At 35.4% G+C, this 26,977-nt stretch overlaps 1 protein-coding gene across 5 annotated transcripts in view; it reads left to right on the top strand.

Moving 5' to 3' along the window:
- The window catches only part of METTL15 (methyltransferase like 15), a 210,663-nt gene extending 184,784 nt beyond the window's left edge, over positions 1–25,879 (top strand). For all 5 annotated transcript variants that reach the window (XM_032283687.1, XM_032283685.1, XM_032283690.1 and 2 more), the window contains exon 7: positions 23,678–25,879. In XM_032283687.1, coding sequence (XP_032139578.1) covers positions 23,678–24,120 — 443 coding nt within the window. In that variant the 3' untranslated portion in view covers positions 24,121–25,879. The remainder of the gene's footprint in view (positions 1–23,677) is intronic.
- Positions 25,880–26,977: the final 1,098 nt, after the last annotated feature.

Raw genomic sequence — 26,977 nt, 5'->3', positions numbered from 1 at the left:
ACTGTGACTAACTCTAGTCATGACGAACTTCTACTTGGTCTCTTACTGTTTAGTGTCTACTGCTATTACCTTTCGTCTTTGCTTTACTAACATAGGTGCCTTTCACTTTGCATTTTTAATTATTCCCATTGAGTTTCAATTGCTTTGGAGTTCTTGGAGCACACCCCACAACCCATGGTCCAGGCTTTTATCACCATCCTCTGGCCAAGTCCAGTTTCCCTGAGTCTGATTCCTCTTTTGCCAATAATTGACTGTTACTCAAGACAAATAAATTTTTCTCTGATTCCCATTTATTTCCTTTCTTGTAAGGAGAAACTGTATTTTTAGACCATTCAGTCTCCTGTGTTTTATGATGCTACAACAGCATGACCCTAGTCTCTGGGATGGAAACCTCAGAGATATCCCTGAATCATTTTTTTTTCTGTGCCCCCCACACACAATTTTTTATTTGATCAACTAATGTCCTGATTGTGCTCTTAATTAAGTCATTTCTTGTCCATATCCACCACTACCATTGTTTATCTGTTATTTAGACTATTACAATAGACTTCTTAGAGGCCTACCCACATTCACTTTTTCCACTCAGATCCATCTGCATTACACATATTTTGGAGTTTCTACACAACCCATATCTTCTTCCCATTGAATTTCATAGACCCCTATCAACTCCAGATACCTGATAAAGAAACCTAGGTACCTATGTTTATACCAGTTAAGAAGCAACTAATTGGAGAATCATGTAAATTACACACTTCTCTTAAAATGTGAGCCAGAAAACTCAGAAAGTACAATTAGATGGTACTGGAAATATATATTTGGGGACAGATTTGCCTAATTGTCAATCCAAAGAAAGGTGAAAGTCAGAGTTAGGAAACCAGGAATCAAGAGCAGAATGAAGAAATTAGCTTGAGGAAAGAATGAATGTCTACAAAATGGAGGAAATGTTCAGAGATGTGCGCACATACACACGCACGCGCGTGCACACACACACACACACACACACACACACACACACACACACCCATGAATATATAACAAAACACAGTCATGGAAAGAATGCTTGTCTGATTGCTTCTCAATTCCCTGAAGGCCTAGTAATATTTTCTGCAGTTGGATTTCTGTGATTCCTATACCTCCTTTTAATAATTGTTCAGAATCTTAATTTGAGTGAGGTTTACACCATTTCTTAATATCCAACCAATTCCCTAAGATATTACAGCTTTACTAATCACAACATTTAGTTGCTGAAAATTTCCAATGACTCCAGTTACAGATGCATTTGATCCCAGACTCCTGAGCTTGATTTTTGAAGGCCCATTTTTTAGTCTGAGCTATTCTTTTTTCATATTTTGTCTTACTATTCTCCTACATTCTGGCCTGACTGTTCTTTCCTTTTTCCCTAAACATGTCTTACATTATATTTCTTCTATCTTTGATTGTGACATATTTTCCACCTGGAAAAAAAATCTCTTTACATCTCCACCAGTTGCAAATATTTTCATCTTTAAGACCTAGCTTAAATGCTGCTGTTGCTTGTGTGTGTATATGACGGAGAGAGAGACAGATAAAGAGAGATACCATCCATTATTCCCAAGTTGGGCTTGATCTTTGATTTAAACTAGAACAGCAGTTTATCTTTTATCTTCCTGTTGCCAGTGTGGCATGGCAGGCTTTATACTATCAAAAAGACCTGCAATTAAATCTTTGTTTTACTACTTAATGGTCTTGTGACTTTGGAAAGTTATTTAATCTTTCTCTTTCTCAGTGAGAGAAACAGGCAATAAATATTCAAATCATCATTCAAATAAATATATAATTATCAGTTGTGTAAATGTCATGATCAAAAAGTACAGGGTAAATAAGAGAGTACAATAGGAATACCTAGCCTAGTCAAGGGTCTTAGGGAGACCTCCCTGAAGAAGTGGTTTTTAGGCAAGGACTAGAAGAATAAGTAACCAAGTGACAAATTCAGGAGAGTTTTTAAGGCACAGAAAAAAAAGAAGAACAAAAATTCTTATTATAAACAATGGCATTGTCGCCTTCTTGTGTCTTATTCAATCACTAATATTTTCTTATCTCTTAGATATTGCTTCATTCATTTAACTATTTTATGTTTTGTGTAAGTTTCTCATTGTTCTTTTTTTATTATTTTTTATTTTAAAATTTTTATAATTTTTTTCTTTAGATGATTTACCTTTTTCTACTTTCCTTTTAGCAAAATTAAAAAATATATATGCACATATATATATACACACACACACATATATGTGGTTATGTTTTTTCAAAAAAAATGTATATGCTATATGTGTTACTCAGGGTTTTCCAGAGAAACAGAACCAATAGGATAAAAATAGATATATGAGGGTGGATTTATTGTGAGAATTGGCTCATACAATTACGGAGGCCAAGAAGTCCCGCAATATGCAAATTCCAAGCTAGGAACCAGAAAAGCTAGTGGTGTGATTCAGTTGAGGCTGAAAGCCTGAGAAGAGGGTTGGAAGCAGCAGGCACTGTTTTAAGTCCTGGAGTTTGAGGGCCCATGAACCAAGAACTTTGATGTCCCAGGGCAGGAGAAGATGGATGTCCCAGGGTCAGAGAAGATGGATGTCTCAACTATCCCTACTACAGAAGACAGAACAAGTTTGCCCTCCTCTGCCTTTTGTTCATCCAGGCTTTCAAGGGATTGGATGATACTCATCTACACTGGGTCGAGTCTGAGGGAAGATCTTTACTCAGTCTGCTGATTCAAATACTAATCTCTTCTGGATACACTTTCACAGACACACCCAGAAATAATGTTTTATCACCTATCTCGGGATTCCTTAACCCAGTTTACACAGAAGATTTAACCATCACCATATGTACATACGCACATATATATTTTTCTCTTATGTTCATAAGAAGTCTGAACTCTAGTGGGATATTGAACATTTAGGCAAATAATTTTAATATGATGCCGAATAGTTTACCACTCCCTTTATCTCATTTTTTAACCACTCTTCCCTTTATTTCTATGATACTCTCCTGTTTCTTTCCTTCCCACTTCTCTGATTGTACTTATTTCTTCTTGTTCTTTAAATGTTGGTGTTTTTTGGGATTTCAATCTTGGTTCTTTGCTCACTGTTCAAATGATGCTAAGCACCCACATCAATGTCCACAGATCTGACATTTTCTTTATGCCCATCTGGAGCTCAAATCTTTCTTCTGAGCTCCATCCAATATTTGGCACTACTTTTCTTAATTGACTTCTGGATGAGAGCATGTCACTACTTTCTGAATGTATCAATCAGTATATCCCACAAATGGATGAAGTTCAATATTTTCAGATCTCATCTTATCTTTTACATTGATCCTGCCTCTTTTCCTGTTTCCAGAGCACCTAACTACATTTTTCCAAAAGCCCAAATAGAAACCTTGAAATCAGCCTTGAGTTGAAGTGAGAATATATATCACTAATACTTTTCCATTCTTCCTCCTAAATATGTCTTAAATTCCTTTTTTCTCTGCATTTCTACTGTCTTTCCTTTGTATTAAGTCTTTATTTTCTTTTGCCAAAATTATCCTAGTTATCCAAATAGATTCTGTCCTTTCTGTCTCTCCCAACTCCCTCCAGCCTAAATTCCTTTCAGCTATACCAGAGTTACATCTATAAAGTATTCTTTCAGAGTTATATTTGTAAAATACAAATCTTCTAATATCACACCTCTCCTTAATATCTTTCATCAGATTCCTATAATCTGTAGAATAAAATCTGTAGAATAAACTCCTTAACGTGGAAAGTAAACCGTTTGTGATCTGGCTTCTGCCTGTCTTTTTACCCAAATTTCTCCACCGTCCTTTTCCCTGCACAGCAACCTATGTCAACATCAAATTGCTCATCATTCAGGTTCCAAAACTAATTTTCTGCCTTCTCACTTCTATCCTTTTATGTATGATCTTCCTCCACAGGATATGTCCTTTCTCACCTCTTCTTTGCCTCCACAGTCCTCCCTTACCCCGAAACTACAAAAAAGAAATTCATACTCACTTTCAAGATTCAGTTCATATATTATTACTTTAGATCCTGCTCTGAACGTTTCCTTCTTGCCATCCTCCTAAAGTTGCTTACTTTTTCATTATGTGTTCATATGCCTGACTGGCATTTGCTTCATTATACTTTGTCTACCTTATAAACTGTGTGAGCTCTTCAAGGATAGAGCAGTCATATATAATTTACTTGAATACTTTACATCTTTTAGATCGTGTGTTAAAGGGATCAATAGACTGCCCTAGAAAAAGCAAGAATTACTGAGTCACATAGATTTGTGCTGACTCTGTAATTTACTAGCTTTGTAAATTTATCTTCTTTGAATCTATTCCTTTATCTGTAAAATATGGGTAGTAATAGCTACATCAAAGGATTCTTGGATGACTAAATTAGACAACATATTTTAGATGTCTAGAGATACCTGTTTGTTTGTTTGTTTGTTTATAAGAGATGGAGTCTTGCTCTGTTGCCCAGGCTGCAGTGCAGTAGGGCAATTTCGGCTCACTGCAACTTCCACCTCCCAGGTTCAAGCAATTCTCCTGCCTCAGCCTCCTGAGTAGCTGGGACTACAGGTGTGTACCACCACACCTGGCTAATTTTTTGTATTTTTGGTAGAGACGGAGTTTCACCATGTTAGCCAGGATAGTCTCAACCTTCTGTCCTCATGATCTGCCCGTCTTGGCCTCCCAAAGTGCAGGGATTACAGTGGTGAGGCATCGTGTCTAGCCCGATATCTGTTTATTTTTGACATCTGTTGAATGAACACATAAGAATGAGTGAGTTAGTGGGTAATTAAATGAGTGAATTGGAAAGTGTCATATAAATTTCGTTAATGGATTCATCAGAAAAGACTTCCTATACCAGTAGCAGCTACATTGCTCTTTCAAGGGATGCTTAAGATGTCAGCAGGCAGAGATATCAATGGCAGTCAAGGGACTGGGAACCTAAAGCTTAAGAAGTAATGTAAGAAAACTAAGACAGAGGAAAGTATTCCTTTTATGCTGAAATTGTTATTCTCAGCTGCTATTTTATCATCACATTAATGAACCCTTAGGTAGGGCTGCCAACTTATTTGAAGTACACCAGCAGCTCATTAGCCAAGTGACATGTTAGACCTCACACAATAAGCTGTAAGCTTGGAATTTGACAAGAGAAGGTAGTTTATCATTAATTATAATTTAAGTTGTGATTGTTGAATGGAGATTTCTGTTGTCAAGTTATTATTCATTAAACTGTTTTAGAGACAGCATATATATAATGATATTGAAGCTACTACCTTTGTTTCCTAAAAGAAGAAAAAAAAATATTGACAGTTATGCATAGTCTCCTATAAAACATTAGACTATAGCCCTGTGGGCTTCAGGTATCCATCTCAGAAGTTGAAGCTAGGAATGATAATCTACCACATAGGAACTAAAAGTTGTTGACTTCATCTCTGTACTCCTTTGATGAAAAATGGACTTTTCCATCAAACTACCAAGCCAGTATGCTGCATTGCTTTATTGCTTTGTTCTTTTTTCTTGTTGGCTTAGTCAATTTTGTGCTGCTACAGCAGTATACCTGAAACTGTGTAATTTATAGTAAGCAGAAATTTATTTGTCTCATGGTCCTGGGGACTATGGAAGTCCAAAATCAAAGAGCAGCATCTAGTGAGTGCCTTCTTGCTATTTCCAATGTCATGGCAGAAAGGATGAGGAAACTCATCCTTTTATAAGGAGTTCACTCCTTTAAGACCTAACCCACTCCTGAGATAGTAGCATCCATGAGGATAGAGCCTCAATACCTGATCATCTTTTAAAGATTTCATCTCTCAGTACTGTACTGTTGCATTGGGCATTAAGTTTTAACACATGAACTTTGGGGAACACATTCCAGCCATAGGACTTGTTTTTGTTGTTTTTTTTTTAAGCCCCTTCACTCTCATATTATTAGTCAAAGTTCATGTCTCTGCTTTCTATTATATCACTGAGTAACAGAAAAATAAATTAGTTTTGGAGTCATACAAAAACCTAGGTTCAGATTTCATCTCTACCATTTACTAGCTGTGTGAACTTGAATAAATGACGTAACTATTCTAAACCTCTCTAAAATAGGATAATGCTTTCTAATTTATAAGACTATTGTAATGATTAGAAATTACCTTTTAAAACTACCTATCCTAGCTCTGGGCATGTGATAGGTACTTGACAAAAGAAAAACAATACAAAGAATTTACCTTATCTAATTGTTGATAAAATCAACATCACAAACACATGCAAAATAATTAAAACACATGGTCATTGGGATCCTGAATTCATAATCATAAAGATCATGCATTCATCAAGATCATAAATTATTAATGATGATTAATGAGTTCATGATTTGATCATTAAAATTCAAGATTATAAAGTACAGGATCTTTATTTTTCTATTATAAAAGTATCTTTGTTTATGTATCATACAAAATGGTTAGGAAATTTTTTTTTTAAACCTGGTAATATTCTACCACCATAACATAAATATGCTTTTGCATGTTACTTTTATCTCCTTTATTCTCATATTTTTTGTGTTGGAATGATTAGAAGTGTATAATTTTGGATATTTTTACTTACTATTATATTACTTAAATTTTATGCCAGTATACTAGATATCAGTAAGAGATACCATAATTTATTTATTTACTTATCATTAGATAGTTGGCCCCAAAGTGGGAGCTATTATTAAAAGCCATATAATAAATAATTTGGTCATATTTAAGGGATATTTTGGAAGGAGGATATTTTCTAGGCTAAATTCTTTAAGTGAGATTAATAGCACACATATACCTTTAGCTGTTGAAACATGCTTTTCAAAATGTATACATGTCCTTCTAGAAACCAAAAGCCTTTACTGGTCACTATTTCTAGAGCAATTTAGTGGGACAGAGCAGGTAGGAAAATAAAAGCTGGAGGAAGAAGTTCAGTATTGAATTTGAATATGAGTGAAAAATGATATTTATAATTTATGATTTAATTAAAATTCATATACTATTAAACATTGGAGAATTTTATATGTAGTCTTCAATTCAGTCAGATAGTCTGTTGGTCTTTCAACAAGGCTGTTATGAGAAAAATGATGAAAACACATGACCTCTACCTTCTGGAAGCTTATATGTCAGTAGGAGAGATAAATAGTTTTTGAAGAGCATTTATAATACAGTTGAGAAGTGTTCTATTGCTGGTAAGCATGCTGCAGGAAGGCAGGCAACTTTTGAGTTCAAGGACTGATTATGAGTATGTGATGACATCAAGAAAAAGAGAAGCACTGTTAATCACCTGTGTTTTACCATCTTCCAACTCTGGGAAGTGCAAATGGCCCAACTCTGAGAGCAATACTGCATGCCCTGTAGAATATGCATAAAGATTTGAAATAAATTGTCTTGTAATTAGTCTCAAATGTTCTAGAACCTCCTGCTTAGACTTCTGCCTTGTGTTCACAGCATCTGGCGAATAGGCTTCAATCACTCCTTAAAGCTCCGATAATTAAATGTAATGGTGACCACCTAAATAGGGAAAAGGAATCATGATTCAATTAGAGGTATCCCATCTATGCTGAGCAAATTAAGACATGGGTAGTTTTTATGGTTTGGCTTTGTGTCCCCACTCAAATCTCATCTTGTAGCTCCCATAATTCCCATGCATTGTGGGAGGGAACCCAGTGGAATATGATTGAATTATGGTTGCAGTTGTTTTCTGTGCTGCTTGCTCTCTTGTTAGTGTATGAGTCTCACAAGATCTGATGGTTTTAAAAAATGGGAGTTGCCCTGCATACACTCTCTTTTTGCCTGCTGTAATCCCGGTAAGATGTGACTTGCTTCTCCTTGCCTTCTACCATGATTGTGAGGCTTCCCTGACCACATGGAACTGTAAGTCCAATTAAACCTCTTTCTTCTGTAATTTGCCCAGCCTGGGGTATGTCTTTATCAGCAGCATGAAAACAGACTAATACAATAAATTGGTACTGGGAATGAGGTGTTGCCGAAAAGCTATCCAAAAATGTGGAAGTTACTTTGGAACTGGGTAACAAACAGAGATTGGAACAGTTTGGAGAGCTCAGAAGAAGACAGGAAAATGTGGGAAAGTTTGGAACTTCCTAGAGCTTTGTTGATTGGCTTTGCCCAAAGAGCTGATAGTGATATGGGCAGTGAAGTCCAGGCTGACATGGTCTCAGTTGGAAATGAGGACCCTGTTAGGAACTCAAACAAAGGTGACACTCATTATGTTTTAGCAAAGAGACTGGTGGCATTTTGCCCCTGCCCTAGATATATGTGGAACTTCAAACTTGAGAGAGATGATTTAGGGTATCTGGGGTAAGAAATTTCTAAGCAGGAAAGCATTCAAGAGGTGGCTTGGGTGCTGTTAAAGACATTCAGTTTTATTAGGGAAACAGAGCATAAAGGTTTGGAAAATTTGCATCCTGACAATGGGATAGAAAAGAAAATCCCATTTTCTGAGGAGAAATTCAAGCTGACTACACAAATTTGCATAAGTAATGAGAGGCCAAATGTTATTCCCCAAGACAATAGGGAAAATATCTCCAGGGCTTGTCAGACATCTTCACGGCGCCCCTTCTGTCTCTGGCCCAGAGGCCTAAGAGGAAAAGATGGTTTCATGGGCTAGGCCCAAGACCCCCCTGCTCTGTGCAGACTAGGGACTTGGTACTCTGCATCCGAGTCACTCCAGCCATGGCTAAAAGGGGCCAAATTATAGCTCAGGCTGTTGGTTCAGAGGTGGAAGCCCCAAGCCTTGGCAGCTTCCACATGGTGTTGAGCCTGCAGTTGCACAGAAGTCAAGAATTGGGGTTTGGAAACCTCTGCCACGATTTCAGAAGATGTACGGAAACACCTGGATGCCCAGGCAGACATTTGCTGCAGACACAGGGCCCTCATGGAGAACCTCTGCTAGAGCAGTGTGGTAGAGAAATGTGGGATGGGAACCTCCACACAGAGTTCCCGCTGAGGCACCACCTAGTGGAGCTGTGAGAAGAGGGCCACCATCCTCCAGACCCCAAAATGGTAGGTCCACCAACAGCTTGCACCGTGTGCCTGGAACAGCAGCAGATGCTCAACAGTAGCTTATGAAAGCAGCCAGGAGGTGGCTACACCCTGCAAAGAGTGGAGCTGCCCAAGACCATGGGAATCCATCTCTTGCATCAGCATGACTTAGATGTGAGACATGGATTCAAAGTAGATCATTTTGGAACTTTAATATTTGACTGCCCTGCTGGATTTTGAACTGTCACGGGACCTATAGTCCCTTTGTTTTAGCCAGTTGCTTCCATTTGGAATCACTGTATTTACCCATTACCTATACTCCCATTGTATCTAGGAAGTAACTAATTTGCTTTCGATTTACAGGCTCATAGGCAGAAGGGACTTACTTGCTTTGCCTCAGATGAGACATTGGACTGTGGACTTTTAAGTTAATTCTGAAATAAGTTAAGACTTTGGGGGACTGTTGGGAAGGCAGGGTTGGTTTTGAAATGTGAAGATATGAGATTTGGGAGGGGACAGGGCAGAATGATATGGTTTGGCTCTGTGTCCCCACACAAATTTCACCTTATAACTCACATAATTCCCATGTGTTGTGGGAGGGACCTTGTGGGAGATGATTGAATTTGGGGGCGGGTCTTTCCCTTGCTGTTTTGATAGTGAATGGATCTCATGAGATCTGATGGTTTTAAAAAATGAGAGTTGCCCTGAACTCTCTTTTGCCTGCTGCAATCCACCTAAGACGTGACTTGCTTCTCCTTGCCTTCCACCATAATTGTGAGGCTTCCTCAGCCACGTGGAACTATAAGTCCAGTTAAATCCCTTTCTTTTGTAAATTGCCCAGACTTGGGTATGTCTTTATCAGCAGCATGAAAATGGACTAATATAGTAGTATAGAATTTGTTTTATTGAAAAATAATGTATGAAAGATTTCAGTTCTTTCCTTTAATTCTGGGCCATGTTTCTTGTTTCATTTCAGCAGTTAATCTTCCTCGTTGCCTTTTTGTTCAAGCTTATAACTTTATTTTTCCCCCTATTGTATGAGGATTTGTAAATCTCAACCACCCATAGTGAGATCATGTTGTCATCAGACTTAACTTGGTAGGAGTTGGGGATTAGATGAGACTGTGAAGAAGTTTAAAAGGAGCCTCACTGAGTAAAGCCAATTTTATTCAGAACCATTGAAGTTCACAGATTTTAATTAACAGTTTGAAATTTGTAATATTACTTGAATTTCAGATGGGTGAGAATTTAACACTATATTAAAGGAGCCCAGGCAAAAGGACACGAGTTGCGTCACCAAGACTTATTAAATGTGATGGAAATTCAACAGCCGAATGCCGGCAAACAGGTGCAAGAGCTGAATTAATTTTTAAACCCTACCACTCGGGGAATTGCAATGCATCACATTGACAGCCTAGCACGTTGCTAATTTCATTCACAAGCTTAAAAATCTCAATACATTTAAACACGTGAATGTATCAAATTTTAAAAAGTGTAAGGGTATCCCAGAACTAAAAATTATAATTTCCCTCTGGGACTTCAAATCATTTATCTAGCCAGAAGCATGATACTTTTTATGAATGAAATATAACTTACTGCTTTCACATTCAAATTGTGTTCTATTATTATATGTAGTGCAGACTGTCACTAAGCAAGATTTTCTCTTTATGTGAAATCCTTTGTGAGTCATAAGAAAATTGAAATCACTGATAGAGTTCCCAACTTCTGATAGCGTACATGAAACGGGGTTCTTAGTCAGTGCTTCCAATGATGCCAAGTGGTAGAATATTCCTGGGGGTAAAGAAAAACAAAATTAAACAAATACCTAAGCTTTTGGGGATGATATCATTTAAAGTAGTAAGTTGTAAGCTAAAAACTCAACTAAGTAGCTAACTCCCAATTTACTTTTACCAGAAATTTACCTACTGTGGGTTGCTAGTTCATGTAAGAATTTGATGGAAGCAGTACAGCATCTCCACATAAAATTGCATGTACATGCAAAATCTTATGAAGATTTCAGGGAGTTCATGAATTTCTGTATTCAGAATATTGTTTATGATACATATTGATCTTTGTCTGGGACTGGAAGGATATGTCTTATTGAGAGGACTTTCTGTTTGCCACCTACTGTGCACCAGGCCTTAAACCTGGGATTGGGGAAATAAAGGAAAATAAGAAAAGGTCTCTGGACCTTTTACAGCCTAGTGGAAGTTCGTAGACAAGTAGTACAGAGTGGTAAATAATTTGATTTATATATATATAATTGCAAAACTACCTGGAGAAGACAGCACATTATTGAGTATTAAGTAATGTAAAGTACAAGAAGAGGGAGACATTCTAGGCTGAAGGAACAGTATGTGCAGAAGCACAGAAATGAGAACAAGAAGCACTGTTCTTTCATTGCTAAAATACTGTATTTATAAGAAATGTATAACAACAAATGTATTTTAAAAGTTTAATCTTCTCTATCAACATTTCTTAAGAAGCTTTAAGTAAAACAAAATTTAAGAAGATGGGCTTAATTTCCTAAGGTTTTAGCCATCTCAGCCTTTTATTACACTTGTATACAAGTTTGTTCTTTTCATCTTGCTTAACTGGAGAATAAGAAGCATTCATTTTTCAAATATAAAAACAACTGTAAAAGGTTCCCTTCCTAGTGAGTCAAGAAAAGCCCATATGTACTGCATTGGATGAGTGTAGATTCTTAATCAAACACATGTAATCAGTACCTGCCCATAAGTTTTGACAATGGCAGCAGTAACAACTGATTCTTTTTAAACCCACTATCAAAACAGCAGATGAAAAAGAGACAAAGGTACAGTAAATAACCTGAGCTAACAATAAGTTATTTTCAATAGAACAAAAAGGACAAAAGCCAAAGGTATTCATTACCATTCCCAGGATAAGAGAGGAGGGCAGTTGCCGCCTTTACCAGATGTGTGTCTTTAGGCCTGACAATACACACCTCCCCAAGGGAAATGTGGAGAGAAAGTCAAACTCTTGCAACTCGATGCAAAGTGATTTGGCTTCCATTAAAACATCTCTCAGTAAAAGGCTATTCAGGTTTAAAGATTCCACACTCATTTTCTCCTAGAAAATGAGATCCTTGTATAAAACAGCAGACATGGAATTAGAGCTTCTGGAAATCACTCTAATCCTGGTTATCTCATCTTAACTTCCTTAAATGCTAATCAGGAAAAGATGAGATGGCTTGGTGAACGTATCATCTTAAAATTGTTGCTTTGTTTTGAGTACCCATAAACACAAAGCTCAACATCATTCTTAGGACACTGAAAAAATATAAATATATATTATACAATAAATAAAGTTTTTTTTTTTTTTTAAGAGAAAACTCATACTGATCTGGATTTCCTAGAACATATCTGAGATGAACTATCTAAACAAGACTACTTACAATCCCTGTGAACTTGAGAAGATACATTTAACCCCTCAGGTTGGCACCTTTGAATGAAAATTAGAAAATCAGAATATCGATTTCTTACCTCAAAATTTTTATAAGAATTAAATATATGGAACATGATTAAAACAAAGTCTATTTCCAGTATTTTCCCAAGTGTGTTATCCAGAAAATAAGTACTGTGGAATGGTTATTAAAATTAAAACAGTTTCTTACCAAAAGGTGGGAAATTCTGGGTAAACAAAGTTATACGGTTATCTTAAGAGCTTTACAGTGTTAATGGGCATTGTGGATCCTGGAAAAAGGAGTGTAACATGCTGCATTTCCCAAACATACTTGACAACAGACACACTGGTGTTTGGTTGGGCATTGAAGTTTGGAAAATGCTGTGCAAGACGGGTCAATGTTCTTCTGCCTTTCCTCTTCACTCTCATAATAGCATGTACAATTCTTCTTTATAGCACTTATCATAATATTTACATGTCATTCTTTTCATTAGGTTTGAATTTCATGAGAGCAAGGACTATGTATTCAGAAATGTTTTAATCCCCAGTGTTTAATGCATTGTGGGTAATACATCTTTTTAGTCCATACAATTTCTAGTAACCTCAGATTCAATTCAGTTGATAGGCAGACTAAATAAACTCAGTGGGGTTTTGCTTGTTTGTTTGAGCTGTGAAAACAAAGGGGATGGTTTAAAATGACTCCAATATATTTTAGCCTTGTAGAGCCATGCTTAAAAAGTAAGGCTAGGCATGGTGGCTCATGCCTATGATCACAGCACTTTGGGCAGCCAAGGTAGAAGGAATAGCACTTGAGCTCAGGGGTTCAAGACCAGCCGAGGCAACATAGTGAGACCCTGTCTCTACAAAAAAAATTACAATTAGCTGGGTGTGGTGATGCTCATGTATAGTCCCTGCTACTCAGGGGGTTAAGATGGAAGGATCACTTGAGCCCAGGGTTCAAGGCTACAGTGTGAGCTGTGATCATGCCATTGCATTTCAGCTTGGGTTATAGTGAGACCCTGTGTGCCCCCCTCCCCCCGCCGAAAAAAAGAAAGGTGCTCCATGAAAACTAGGCACAGAAGAAAAGAATAGAGAAAAAACAAAAATGCATTCTTAAAATGCCTAAATGCAAGTTGTATAGAACTTAGGTGGAAAGAGAAATCTGGAAATTTAATTGTAGAAAATAATTCTTCTGGTTAGGTGGTTTAAATACAACCTGGGAAGCTTAGATTGATGAAATTTGGTCTCTTAAAATTCTTAGCATCAGTTACTAAATAGGGTAAACGCTAACTTTTTTTAAAAAAGATTTTTCATATTTATGTCGTTCTAAGTCTTTATACTTTTAAAACCTAAGTACTACGTTGTAAATTTGAGAATGTTCTACAAATTTATACATTAGAAAAATTTTATACTTCATTTTGGATGCTGAAATCTTTTTGTTCAATACCTAACTTGAGTAAGCATTATTCAGATGCTTCAGGGATTTTCAGTAGCCCTTTATCTTACCCACTTTCCATTAGTCCAGGCTGAAAGTAGAATAAGCTTGGCAGAACCTTTAAATTAACGTATCAAAACCCCTTCCTACCTACTGCATATTACAACTGAGAAGAGTACATAACTGTGTTATGCCATTCATAAAATGACTACTTTATGCCAAGTATGCACTAAATGCTCTGAACATTTTTTAACATGATTTTCCCAATAATTCTGTCAGAAGGGTTATTATTTCATCCTATAATGGAGAAACTCAGAAGTGAAATGTTTTACCCTACATAAATAGCCATTAAAAAAATGAATGATCTGAAAATTGAACTTAGAGCCCTTTCTCTGAAGGTCAATGACATTTTCATTACACAATGTTTTCTAATAGAAGTATTGACATTTCTTATGCTTTTTCATAGGAGTGATTAAAATGTATATACATAAACATAGTGCTTGCAGGTAACATGACCATAACTTAGGTGAAGACAACTACTAAACTTTAATAACAGACATATAAAATATTAATGGGAATACTATGTTCCCTGGATGCCTTGCTTCAATATTATGATAATTAAATTTTACTCCAGTAAATTTACACATTTACTATAATTCTAATCAAAATTTTTATTTTTATATACTATGATTCTAAATTTAATTTGGGGCAATAAATACATTTGAATACCCAAGATAATTTTGAAAAGAAGTATAATCATGCACTGGGGGGAAGACAGTGATGGGGAGAAAGTTTCCCCACATGATAGCAAAACTTGCTGGAAAAAAAATTTAATAATCAATAATTAAATAATCTGGCATTTGCAAAAAAAATAGAATAAATGCATCAATGGAACACAATTGAGAATCCAGAAGCAGATTAATCTGTATATGGAAATGTAGTATACGAACAAGAGAGTACTTCAAATGAGTAGGAAGAGAATGTACTGTTTAATAAATAGGATCGTTGACTGTCTCATTTTTAAAAAAAATAGTTAGATTCCAACCTCATATACTAAAAAACAACTTTAGTGTTTATTAAATAGTTAAATATAAGAAATAAAACCAGAAATACATCAAAAAATAGAGTTGACTATATCTGTAATCTTATAGTGGGAAGAGCCTTCCTAAATTTAATAAAAATTAAAACTACCTAAAAAACAAAGTCTGTATAAAATGTTTATTTTTTGTATGGCAGAAACTCTACAAAATTAAAAGGCATTCACAATTCAGGAAAAAAAATTCAACTATATAAATAGTTTACAAAGGGTTAATATCCTTATTTTATAAACAGTTCTTCCAAATCAATAAAGCAAAGACCAACATCATATCAAGAAAATGGACCAAGAATTTGTTCAAGCAATTTCTGACTGGAATCAAATGCTTATTAGATTTAAAAAGATGTCCAACCCTAATAATTACCGAAGAAATGAAAATTAAAACAGCAGTAAGCTAAGATTTACCTACTATCAAACTAGTGAGGGTTAAAGAGTGATACTTTCTAGTACTGGTAAGGATGTGAGGAGATGGACTCACTCATATACTATTGATGGAAGTAAATTGGTATAATCTATTTAGAGAGTATATTTAGAAATATTGGTCCAAATTTAAATGGGCATAAATACCCTTTGACCTAACAACTCCAACTCTACAGACATACAAGATTTCACATACAGTTGGAAATATTTTTCCCAGACTATGACTGTCATTTTACTTTGTAGAGTTTTTCTGCAATGGAGAATTTTTAAATGTGCAGTTTGCCTGTTTACTGCAACATTTTTTGTGATGGAAAAAATAAAAACCATCCTAAATGTTCCTACTGTGGTAGCAATGTGAGCTCCTCCAGAGACCATTTCTATCTTATTTACCATTGTGTTTCCATTTGGCTGGTACTTGACACTAAAAACATTTGTTAAATGAGCAAATGAATTATAATGCATTTCTACAACTGAAATTATTTTTTAAAGATAAGTTAACTAAGTTGTAGATTATTTTTCAGATGATTCTCATAAATATATGTATATATATATATGCACATATCCATATATATATTTTTTTAATACGAGTGTATGAAGAAAAAAGGAAGTATAGAGGCAGAATTTAAAGAGTAGTGACATTAACTATTGACTACATATACAAATGATAATACTTCCTTTGACTTTTTTTAACAATGACTCTGTTAATAACTTGAAAGTACAAATGTAATCAGTCTTTCAATCCACCAGCTCTTGGTGCAAAGGTTTCACAGCAGTGAGTACAGTCTCTATTTTTCTTGAGTCTATATTCTAATGGAGGAAGACAGATGGTAAACAAATAAATATTTGTTTTTGATAAGGTATTATGAAGAAAAGTAAACCAACGTAAGGGGACTGGTGACATGGTGCTGTTTTTCATAAGCATAGAGACTGCCTTTTGAATTATGTGATGTTTGAAAAGATACTTGAATGAAGTAGTGAGTAAGTATGAGGGCAGATCTTTTTTTTTGAGATGGAGTTTCATTCTTGTTCCCCAGGCTGGAATGTAATGACGCAATCTCAGCTCACTGCAACCTCTGCCTCCCAAGTTCAAGTGATTCTCCTGCCTCAGCCTCCTGGGTAGTTGGGATTACAGGCACCCCACCACCACTACCACACCCAGCTAATCTTCGTATTTTCAGTAGAGACAGTGTTTCACCGTGTTGGCCAAGCTGGTCTTGAGCTCCTGACCTCAGGTGATCCACCCACCTCAGCCTCCTGAAGTGCTGGGATTACGGAAGTGAGCCACCATGCCTGGCCCAAAGGCAGATCTTCTAAGTACAGGTCAAAGGACTTAGGCAGGACCATGCCAAGGTTTATTAAGAGCAAAGTCAGGGGATGTGGGAGGTGCTGACATGATTAATTTTTGTATTTAAAAGGATCAGTCTGGTGGACGTGTGGAAAAGATGATGGTGGCTTGGACTAGGGTCCTAGTGGTAGAGCTTGTAAGAAATGGTGGGGTTCTGGGGTTCTGGATATATCCCAGATATCGAGCCATCAAAATTTGCTGATGTGAGGCAAGGAAAACAGAAAGGATATTAAACTGTCAAGAGTCTTAAAATACACCACCATCAACAAACCTGATCTAGAATGTGAGAATGGAGTGCCTCTAATAAGGCAGAACTCTTTAACAATTTTCTTTCACAGCTAAGGTCAATCCCTTATGTCATGAATTTTCCCAGCATTACTATGAGAGAGGTAAGTGCCAAATAATGTTTCAAAATTGTATTGAAATTAGAACTTGTTCCCATACTGGTTTTAGTACACACTCACTTTTAAAAGTGTATTTAACATGACAACATCTTGCCATTAAATGTACATTACCTTTAATTTCCTTTTGTAGTCAGTTTTACAAACAAATTTTTCTATTTTAAAGTATAAGGAGGAAAACAGTTCTGCTATTTTGAAGAAATGAGAAAATTTGTGGTTTAGGATTTTATAGATGTTAAGTTAAAAAAAAGTTTACATAACATCTTAATATTGTACATTAATCTTTGGGAAGAAAACTTGAACTTAAATCACTGAAGATCTTGAGAACTTTTTAAAGTATAATTTTATACATTATATTTTATATAATTTTTAAGCATTCATTTTTCAAATATAAAAACAACTGTAAAAGGCTATTTTTTACAGTTATATTCTCATGTCTCATTTTATTCTCCAAAAGCAATATGCAAAAATAAAGTTTACCTTGAACTTTTCCCCTACTTGAGATAATAAAGGCTTCCAATTGTGGAGTTTCTGAGGTTAAAATTATTTGCAGGTGCTTTGTTGCATGTGCAAATAATTGATGAGTTAAGGATGTTCTCAATCATTGTAAGGTATAATTAAGTGCATGCAATCAGTTATATTGAAACCATGAAATTGCTGGCAAATTTGAAAGTTCACTTGCCCTAACAAAATCATACTTTGGTTCCCACAATCACATTTATCCAAAAAGTAGCATAGAGGACTGGACCTATATCATGACATTTCAAAAGTCTTTTCATAATGTTTCCTGTGACTAAAATTATGATGCTGCTCATTTAGTCACTTATTGGTATGACTGAATATTATGCTCTTTATAGACTCACTCTGTCAGGTTCACGAGTATACGAAATGTCATGTTGAGTTCCAAATGGAGTGGGTGGATGAGCAGAAAACACTCAGGGGGTCATAGGCAGGTGAAGATGATTTTATTTAGCAGTAGCTCACATCAACAGCTTTCTTATGATAGCTCTCTACACTGTTTGCTTTTATTTTAGCTGTTTGCTCAGGCTCTGTAGCTCCCCTCATGCCTGCAGTTTCGTGGTCGACTCTCCCTCGGCTTCAGGGTCAGCAGCTTAACTCTTTCTCTCTCTGGGCATGAGCGAGCTGAGCTGTGTCCTGGCTCCCATCTGTCCGTCTACAAAGACAGACAGCTCTGACTTTCTCTTTTTTACTCTGGGCACCTGCACCTGCACAGTGTCAGCAGGGTAATTATACCTTTTACAGACAATAGTAGCATAGAGCCAAGTGATGGCCTTCCCATGTTACGGCTACATGGCTATGATAACAAGTGGCGTTATATGCCTGTGCTCTAAACTCTCCGAGTCATGCAGGTTGTAAGCATCCTACCTTGGCCTTTCTTTGACCAAATCACAGCCATGTTCCTTAAACTCCACCCTGTAGGCCAAGGGAGACATAGGTCTTGGATACACAGGTTATACACATAAGCTTTGTGTACATAGGCTCAATAGACACCCAGGCTTTATACATAAGTTTTGGGCACATAGATTTGATATACAGGATTGGCACACAGCGCTTACACACCCAATGATGTGAATGAAACTGTGCCAGTGACCCTGGATTTTTATCCATTCATTCACTTATTTATTTTTTCACTTATTATCTATTCAGTATCTTTTCAAGAAGCATTTATTGAGTGTTTTCAAAAGTAGTTTTTAATCTTGGCTGCATGTCAGAATCCTCTGTGAAGCTTTTTAAAACTAGTGATTCCTGAGTAATAAACCCCTGAAACTGATTCAGTAGGTCTGAAGTGGAACCAGGCATTTTTGTCAAAAGCAGCACATGTGACTGTGATGTACAGTCAGAATTAAGAATCACAAGCTTCTCCGTCAAGTACTAGGGATATAAGAGGGAACACGAAATAGTTCCTGTTCACGAGGAGATCAGAGTCAAGTGAGTGAGACAGACAAGTAAACTAGTAATTACAGAAGAGTATAAGTGCTATACTAAGGGTAAGCACATCTGTTCCCATATACATTGGTACTATGTTAACTAGTTCCTTTGATGGACTATAACACACAAAAAGGAGATTTTTCTCTCATCATCAAACCTAATAACACAAATTGTGATTTTTTCATCTTACCTACTCTATTCCTTACTCAAATGAATTAGCCATACTAGACTCTGGTGAAACTCAGGAGATGAAAAAACAGAAAGACCAGTTTCTATTTCTAATAACAGTATATGGGAGATGTAAAGGAGGTGAAGAAGAATTGCAAAACAGTGAGCTCCTCAAGGTCAGGGACCCTTTTTCTGTCATATTAATATTTTTCTCCCTGTGGCATAATTCAGAGTGTAGAATATGAGTAGGCATTGAATCTGTTAGTTTTTTAAATCTTGTTTTCCTGATGAAATTAGGAGCCAGCTGTTCTTACCTAGTTTGTGCATACCTAAGATAACTCTGTTCCTTGCTCTCTGACCAGTGACTGTCACTAGAAAACCTATTTTTGCTTCCTCATAGGCACAGAACATTTATTGTCTTTAAACTTAATAATTCAAAGATCTTTCCTAATCCTTCGTGGTTGATTTTTTTCTTATCCATGTGTCCCGTTGCCAGTTGATGTTTTGTTCTTATCACTTTAATTTCCATTATTGTATGCCATTCTATTTTATTATTATTATTATTGTTTGAGATGGAGTCTCTCCCTGTTTCTCAGGCTGGAGTGCAGTGGTGCAATCATGGCTCACTGCAGTCTTGACCTCCACAGACTCAGATGATCCTCCCGCCTCAACCTCTGGAGTAGCTGGGACTACAAGCATGCGCTACCGTGCCTGGCTTAATTTTATAGTTTTTTTTTCTTTCTTTCTTTGTAGAGACAGGGTTTCCCATGTTGCTCGAGTTGGTCTTAAACTCCAGGGCTCAAGAGATCTGCCTGCTTCAGCCTCCCAAAGTGCTGGGACTACAAGCATGAGCCATTGTGCCCAGCATCACATGCTATTTTATATTCTTTTGTTTCTTTTTAATTTCATTTTACACAATCTGCTTTGAAAAAATTACAGGCATGAGGTACCAGTATAAAAGAAAGATAGCCCTGGAAGTTTAACCTATCTAAAATAAGGAAAGATATATGCCTTTGATTCCCCAGAAAAGTACCAGAAAGCTCCAAAAAACACATTGCTCATTACAGACTTCTTGTCATCTCTTGGTCTCTAACGGTGGGACTTAACGAGGTTGACAGGACCACATCTAGAAATCTCTTCTAGGAAATTCATCAGACGTAATACACATCAGAATTCTCCAAACAAGTGTAAAAAGGCCCCAGAAGGAAAGCTTCATAGATTAAGTTCCCCTTTTGTCTTTAAGACCATCTACTCCCATATATAGCTGAAAACTCTTAATGTCCATTCTCCATAACTTTGTGACATTGGCAAGGCCAAATTGATCTTACAAAGAAAACCTTGTCTGATTGCAGTGGTTGTAATTTGTCACTGCAGATTCATATATACTGGGGGATATACTTAATGTGAATATGATTTACATAAACTTGAAATTCTATAATACAGAATACTAATAAAATCTCACTTTGGGTGAATGCTTTGAAATGAAAATTGATTTTGTCAAATGAAAGGAATTAGGAATCTCATAGTTTCACAGCTAGCTAACTAAATGAATTATAAATTATGTCCATCCTTCTGCCATAGGAAGGTGCTATTTTAGCTAGTAAGCCAAAATGTCTAACAAACTTTAATGTCAAATTAACCAGTGCTGTTGTTTATATTAGAACTTCTGTGATTTCAGACATTATTTCATTATTTTTTGTTATGAAATATTACATTTTCGTTAATTTTAAAAAACACATTCATTGACAATATTATGCAAACATTTATTAAGCTTTCTGCCTATTATTTTATGAATTAAGAAGTTCTACATTAAAATGTAAAGAAAGTTAAGCAGTTAGCATGTTGAACCATGCTTTTAATTTCTGCAAAATATTAGAGATAATGCTAAGAAAAAAATTTTTTAAAACCATAAAAGCAGAAATATCCTACAGTACTTATTGATCTGTGTGCTCCATGAATGTTTACTTCCTATTTTATATGAAAATATATGTACATTAAAATGTATTTTATATTACATTTCTTCTTTGAGAAAATTCGTTTTGAATTATGCAAAATTTGAATCATGCAAGGTCTTCAAGAATGCAACCTTTCTGACGCTTCCTCTAAATCCAGGCTCCAAAATATAAATAGTTGCATGTTTGTTCAAATTCTTAGAATACTCTGAAACACGTTTCCCAGTGACCCAAACTCTTTATCCAGAAAATGAAGGAATTAAATAGCAAATGGTAAGAAGCTGACCTTCCTCTTCAGTTTTTATATTGACATCATGTTTCTGAGAGACCTGGTTGTTGGAAGATAAAACCCCTGGTGTCTACCATTCTTTAGACTTTTGGCAAAGTAATTTTTGTAGAGGAAAGAGAGAACCATCACACTGATTTGGTTTACTTTAAACCACCAGGTTCTCAGTTCTCTGATATATGTAAGATACTATTTCTCTTCTCTTCTGATCTAGTTCCCAAAGAATATTAATCTGCTGTGTCTGAACTTTACTACTAGGTGTTTAGATTACTAAAATGTGAACTAAGGTGCCAGCCTTGTATAATTAACTTTTCTTTAAGAAACATAGGAGATCCAAATGCCAAGATTGCAGTTATTTTCTGAGATCTTCATTAAGAACAAATCTGTACTAGAAACACTACTTCTCTATGGGATAATACTCTTCAGGTACATGACTCTAAATTAAAAAATAATTGTATAAATCCATTGGACATTACACTTTAATATCTTTGTATGCAAGTGATTATAAACTTAAGGAAAATTATATTTATTGGTTTATTTAAAAATTAGAAATTTTTGCTTATCTCAGTTATTAAAGTAGATGGGACTATATGTTTTGATATGCACGTTTTAAAATATGATGTAAATAATATACATGTATTCTGCAGTTTACTTACTTTATATATGCCAGATACATGTTCCTTACTAGACATATGATTTGCAAATTTTTTCCCATTCTCTGAGTTGTCTTTGATTTCTTGTTGGCTTTCTTTGAATGAGAAAGGTTTTTAATTTTGATGAAGTCCAATTTATCTATTTTTTTTCTTTTGTTGTTTACAATTTTGATGTCATATCTAAGAATCTTTTGCAAAATTCAAAGTCAGGAAGATTTAACCTTATATTTTATTCTAAGAGTTTTATGGTTTGTATTTTTACAGTTAGGTCTTTGATCCATTTTGAGTTTGTTTTTGTATGTGATGGAAGAGTCTAATTACATTCTTTTATGTCTCAGCATCATTTGTTCAAAAGACGTTTCCCAATTGAACAATCTTGGCACTCTTGTCAAAAGTTAGTTGACTGTATATGTATGGTTTTATTTCTTGACTCTCAATTACATTCTTTTGTTCTCTGCCTTTTGCTATGCCAGTACCACACTGTCTTATCGTTTCTTTGTAATAAGCTTTGAAATTCATAAATATAAGTCCTGCTACTTTATTATTTTTTTTCAAGATTATTTGGGCTGTTTTGGGTGCCTTGCAATTCTATATGAATTTTAAAATCAGCTTGTTAATTTGTACAAAGAAGTCAGCTGGAATTCTGATAGGGATTACATTGAATCTTAGGTCAGTTTGGGTAGTATTGCCATCTTCTAATCATTGAACATACAGTAGTTTTCCATTTATATAAGTCTTTAATTTATTTCAAAAATGTTTTATAGCTATGACCTTATCACTTCATTCCCATCTGTCTATCCAAATGATCACCTGGCATCATTTTGTTTCGGCATGAAGTATTTTCTTTCAATTTCTTGAGTGCAGACCTGTTAGCAGTGGATTATCTCACTATTTTTTTCTTTAAAATGTCTTTGAACCTTTATTTTTGGATAAATATCTTATTACACTTAGCCTTCTTAGTAAACGGAGTTCTCTTCTCAACACTGTTTATATTATTCCACTATCTTCTGGCCTCCATTGTGCTCATAAAAAATTAGCTGTTAATAATGTTTTTGTTCTTCTCTATGTAATGAATTTTCTTTTCTGTTGGCATGTTTTTTTGTTATTGTTATCTTTGGTTATAGTAGTTTTATGATGTGCCTATGTGCAGCCTTTTTTGTTTACTGTATTTGTGGTTCATTGAGCATCTATGAGTTAATGTTTTTCACCAAATTTGAGAAGGATTTTCTTATTATTTCTTTAAATATGTTTCCACCATTTCTCCTTCTGTGCTCATTGTTCAACTTCAGTTATCCTTATGAGTTACACAAGGATTTTTTGCCACATAGTTTTAAACCTTAGAAGAATGCTTGGAAATGAGAGGGGGAAGTATGAATGAAATGCCACCACAAATTTCTAAGAAAACTTAGTTCACTAAATATACATACAACCATACAACTCTTTAGATTTACAGTGAAAAATATTAATGTTACCGGTCTTTTTTTTCTGTCTTTACAAAATCCATTCCTAGGTGCATTTTCTCCCTCTGCCATTTATGCACGAAAAGACTTGCTACAGCGATCGACTCATATTGCTACCAAGACTTTCCAGGCTCTTCGCATATTTGTAAACAATGAGCTCAATGAACTCCACACAGGACTGAAGACAGCTCAGAAGTTTCTGAGACCTGGTGGTCGTCTTGTTGCCCTCTCCTTCCATTCACTAGAGGATCGCATCGTCAAAAGATTTTTGCTTGGAATAAGCATGACAGAAAGGTTTAACCTAAGTGTTAGACAGCAAGTGATGAAAGCATCGCAATTAGGTTCAGATCACGAAAACATGGAAGTCTCTATGAGAAGAGCTCCTTTAATGTGGAAATTGATACACAAGAAGGTACTTAGTCCACAATCTCAGGATGTACAAGATAACCCCAGAGGGCGCTCAGCCAAGCTTAGAGCAGCTATCAAATTATAAGTTACCATCATCTTACGGAATTTTTTATCTCACAATTTCTTTAATCTTTACTCATGTTATGTTCCTGAATGTCTTGATAAAGGTTTAAGTGTGAGACAGTCTGAAAACTGATAGCATTTAGCGTTTTTTTTCCCCTCAAAAAGAAACTGTAGGAAATATTAGCATGACAGAGAAAGTTCTACTCAGGGAGCAGCAGCATCTCAAAACTGGAAACCTGTTAATCTTTGCATCATATTGGACACTTCCTCTGGCCAGGAAATTTTTTTAAAAATAATACTATGTTGTGTTTATCTAAATATGTAAACTCAAGCTGTCAAAGATAGATAATCATACCTACATGTCCTAAATTTTGAATTTAGATATTCCAATTTGCAACAGTCTTTCTCTGGCTCAAATAATGATGATTATGGAATGGACTTTTAATGTCCCTACTTGTGAATAATTATTATAACTTTCTCAAATGTAGGCTTTTTACAGATTTAAAATTTTTAAATATTAGTTTATGTGTAATACTGCTAAAATTTCATTTTTCGAATTATAGTCTATTATTTTAAAGGGATTTTTCAGTATGATATGGGCCATTTTGTTCATATACTCCAAAATAAAAATGTAAAATCCTTACAGAGAATTGTTTCACAAAATTTATATTTCATGTCAATTGTATTTTAATAATAGCTCACAGTGCCTTTAGTAAGTAATAAAGTCTCTTATTAGAATCTTGTATTTTTCATTTGAGCTAATCAAAGTAATTCAGCCCAGTCTATTTGAAATAGAAAACTATCTATTTAATATAGTAAAATCAGTGTTCCCTTAATGTTGTTTACAAAGATATGGTAACTATAATAAGTGTAAAAGCTTATTCAGGAAGAGTATTTGGTAGAAGATTCTTTAACAAATTGATGAGATTGATTCATAATTCACATGTCCACTTCTTATATGTAATATATCTTTCTAATTTATTCAGTTATTCAGCAACTACTGAACTTGTTTAGAAAAGCAAAGGTAAGTACAATATACATGGCCCACAGTACATGTCCTATAGAGTTAGTAGAGGAAAATTGTTAGTTATAATCACAAAAGTCAATATAAAATGGACACTGTGGTAAATACTACAAACAAATCATAAATGGTACTGTAAGACCATTTAGTAAGTATTTTATCTGTTGTCAGAAACCAGGTATGAGAACATGATACTTGACTTGTGACCTGAAAGATGAGTTGGAGATAATTTGTCAAAGGGTACATGGGGTAAAGAAGGGGACATGTTGATTAACAGTACATATAAATAAATATTATCTTAAATAGTTAACCTTGAAATCATATTTATACTATTAATTTGCTCAGTAAACTTTTTTCAAACACAGGGAAAAGATTCTCCATTATGATTACAAATTTTAAGTTGGTGAATCCAAGTGAATGAAATATCAGCATAACTGTATGGACAAAATAGATAAGAATTAAATACATGAATTTACCTCAGTCTTATTTTATCTACCTTGTAATATTTAACTTTAGTAACCAAGCTTGTTTACTACTTCTATTTTAAAGACTTTATTTAAATCTGAATAATCCTCACAAGGAAATCAGAATTAGAAAAAAAAAAAATCTGGAGAACAATATGCTTGAAATAGAAACAAGAGAATGCACCTAAGTTAATTCCCTGAATCCTACTTGAACAATGTATAAATTTTTTTTGGATGTAACACATATTTGTTAATGAAACATATTCCCAAAAAATCCTTATTCCTGTATGTGATTGGAAAATGAAAGATCACATTTATATATTCAACACTCATTCACCTATTTCATAAGTCATTTTTTCATCCTGTATAGTATAGGACTTATTTTTTATGTTAAATAGAAACTGAATGCACTGGGTTGAACAGTGTTCCCCCAAAATTCATGTACTTCCTAGAGCCTCAAAATGTGACGTTATTTGGAAATACTGTGATTGCGGTTAAGTAGCTAAGATGAGATTATGCTGGAGCAGGGCAGACCCTTAATCCAATATGACTGGTGTTCCTCATAAGAGAAGATAGGGTGGGCGTGGTGGCTAACGCCTGTAATCCCAGCACTTTGGGAGGCCAAGCTGGGTGAGTCACTTGAGGCCCAGGAATTCAAGACCAGTCTTGCCAGCATGTTGAAAACCCATCTCTACTAAAAATACAGAAATTACCAGGCATGGTGGCTGTGTGCCTGTAATCTCAGCTACCAAGGAGACTGGAACCCGGGAGGTGAAGGTTGCAGTGAGCCGAGATCGCTCCACTACACTCCAGTCTGAGCAACAGAATGAGACTGTCTCAAACCAAAGAAACAAAAAAAAAAAAAAAAAAAAGAGAGAGAGAGAGAGAATGAAGATAGAGACACAGGAGGATGCCACATGGAGGTAGAGGCAGGGATTGGAGTCATATACATCGTGGCTACCATCAGAAGATAGGAAAAAGCATAGAATAGAATCTCCCTCAGAGTTCCAGCAGTTGCCAACCCTGCTAACATGATTTTGTACTTCTAGCCTCCAGAACAGTGAGAGAATGTATTTCTGCAGTTTTAAGGTACCCAGTTTGTGGTAATTTGTTATAGCAATCCTAAGAAACTAATACCCTGACAGAAAAAACTCTTGGATAATATGCATGAGAAAAATTCTTCAATAAACACAAAATTGGTTTCAAAATGTTTTCGTGTAAAAATAGATTAACTTTGCTGTAATTAGGCTGTGTTTTATAGTTATTATTGCCTGCTTTTTAGTCTTTGTTGTAGGATGCATCATAAAATACATGAATGAGTTTTAAATGATTGAGTTTGGAGAATGATTTTGGGAAGTTCATATAGTACACAGAAATAAAAGCTGATGTTACAA

Source organism: Sapajus apella, unplaced genomic scaffold (assembly GCF_009761245.1).
Source record: "Sapajus apella isolate SASKATOON/1434 unplaced genomic scaffold, GSC_monkey_1.0 scaffold14, whole genome shotgun sequence".
Classification (NCBI taxonomy): Eukaryota; Metazoa; Chordata; class Mammalia; order Primates; family Cebidae; genus Sapajus; species Sapajus apella.
Note: the sequence above shows the minus strand (reverse complement) of the source record. Positions and strands in the feature narration are given on the sequence as shown.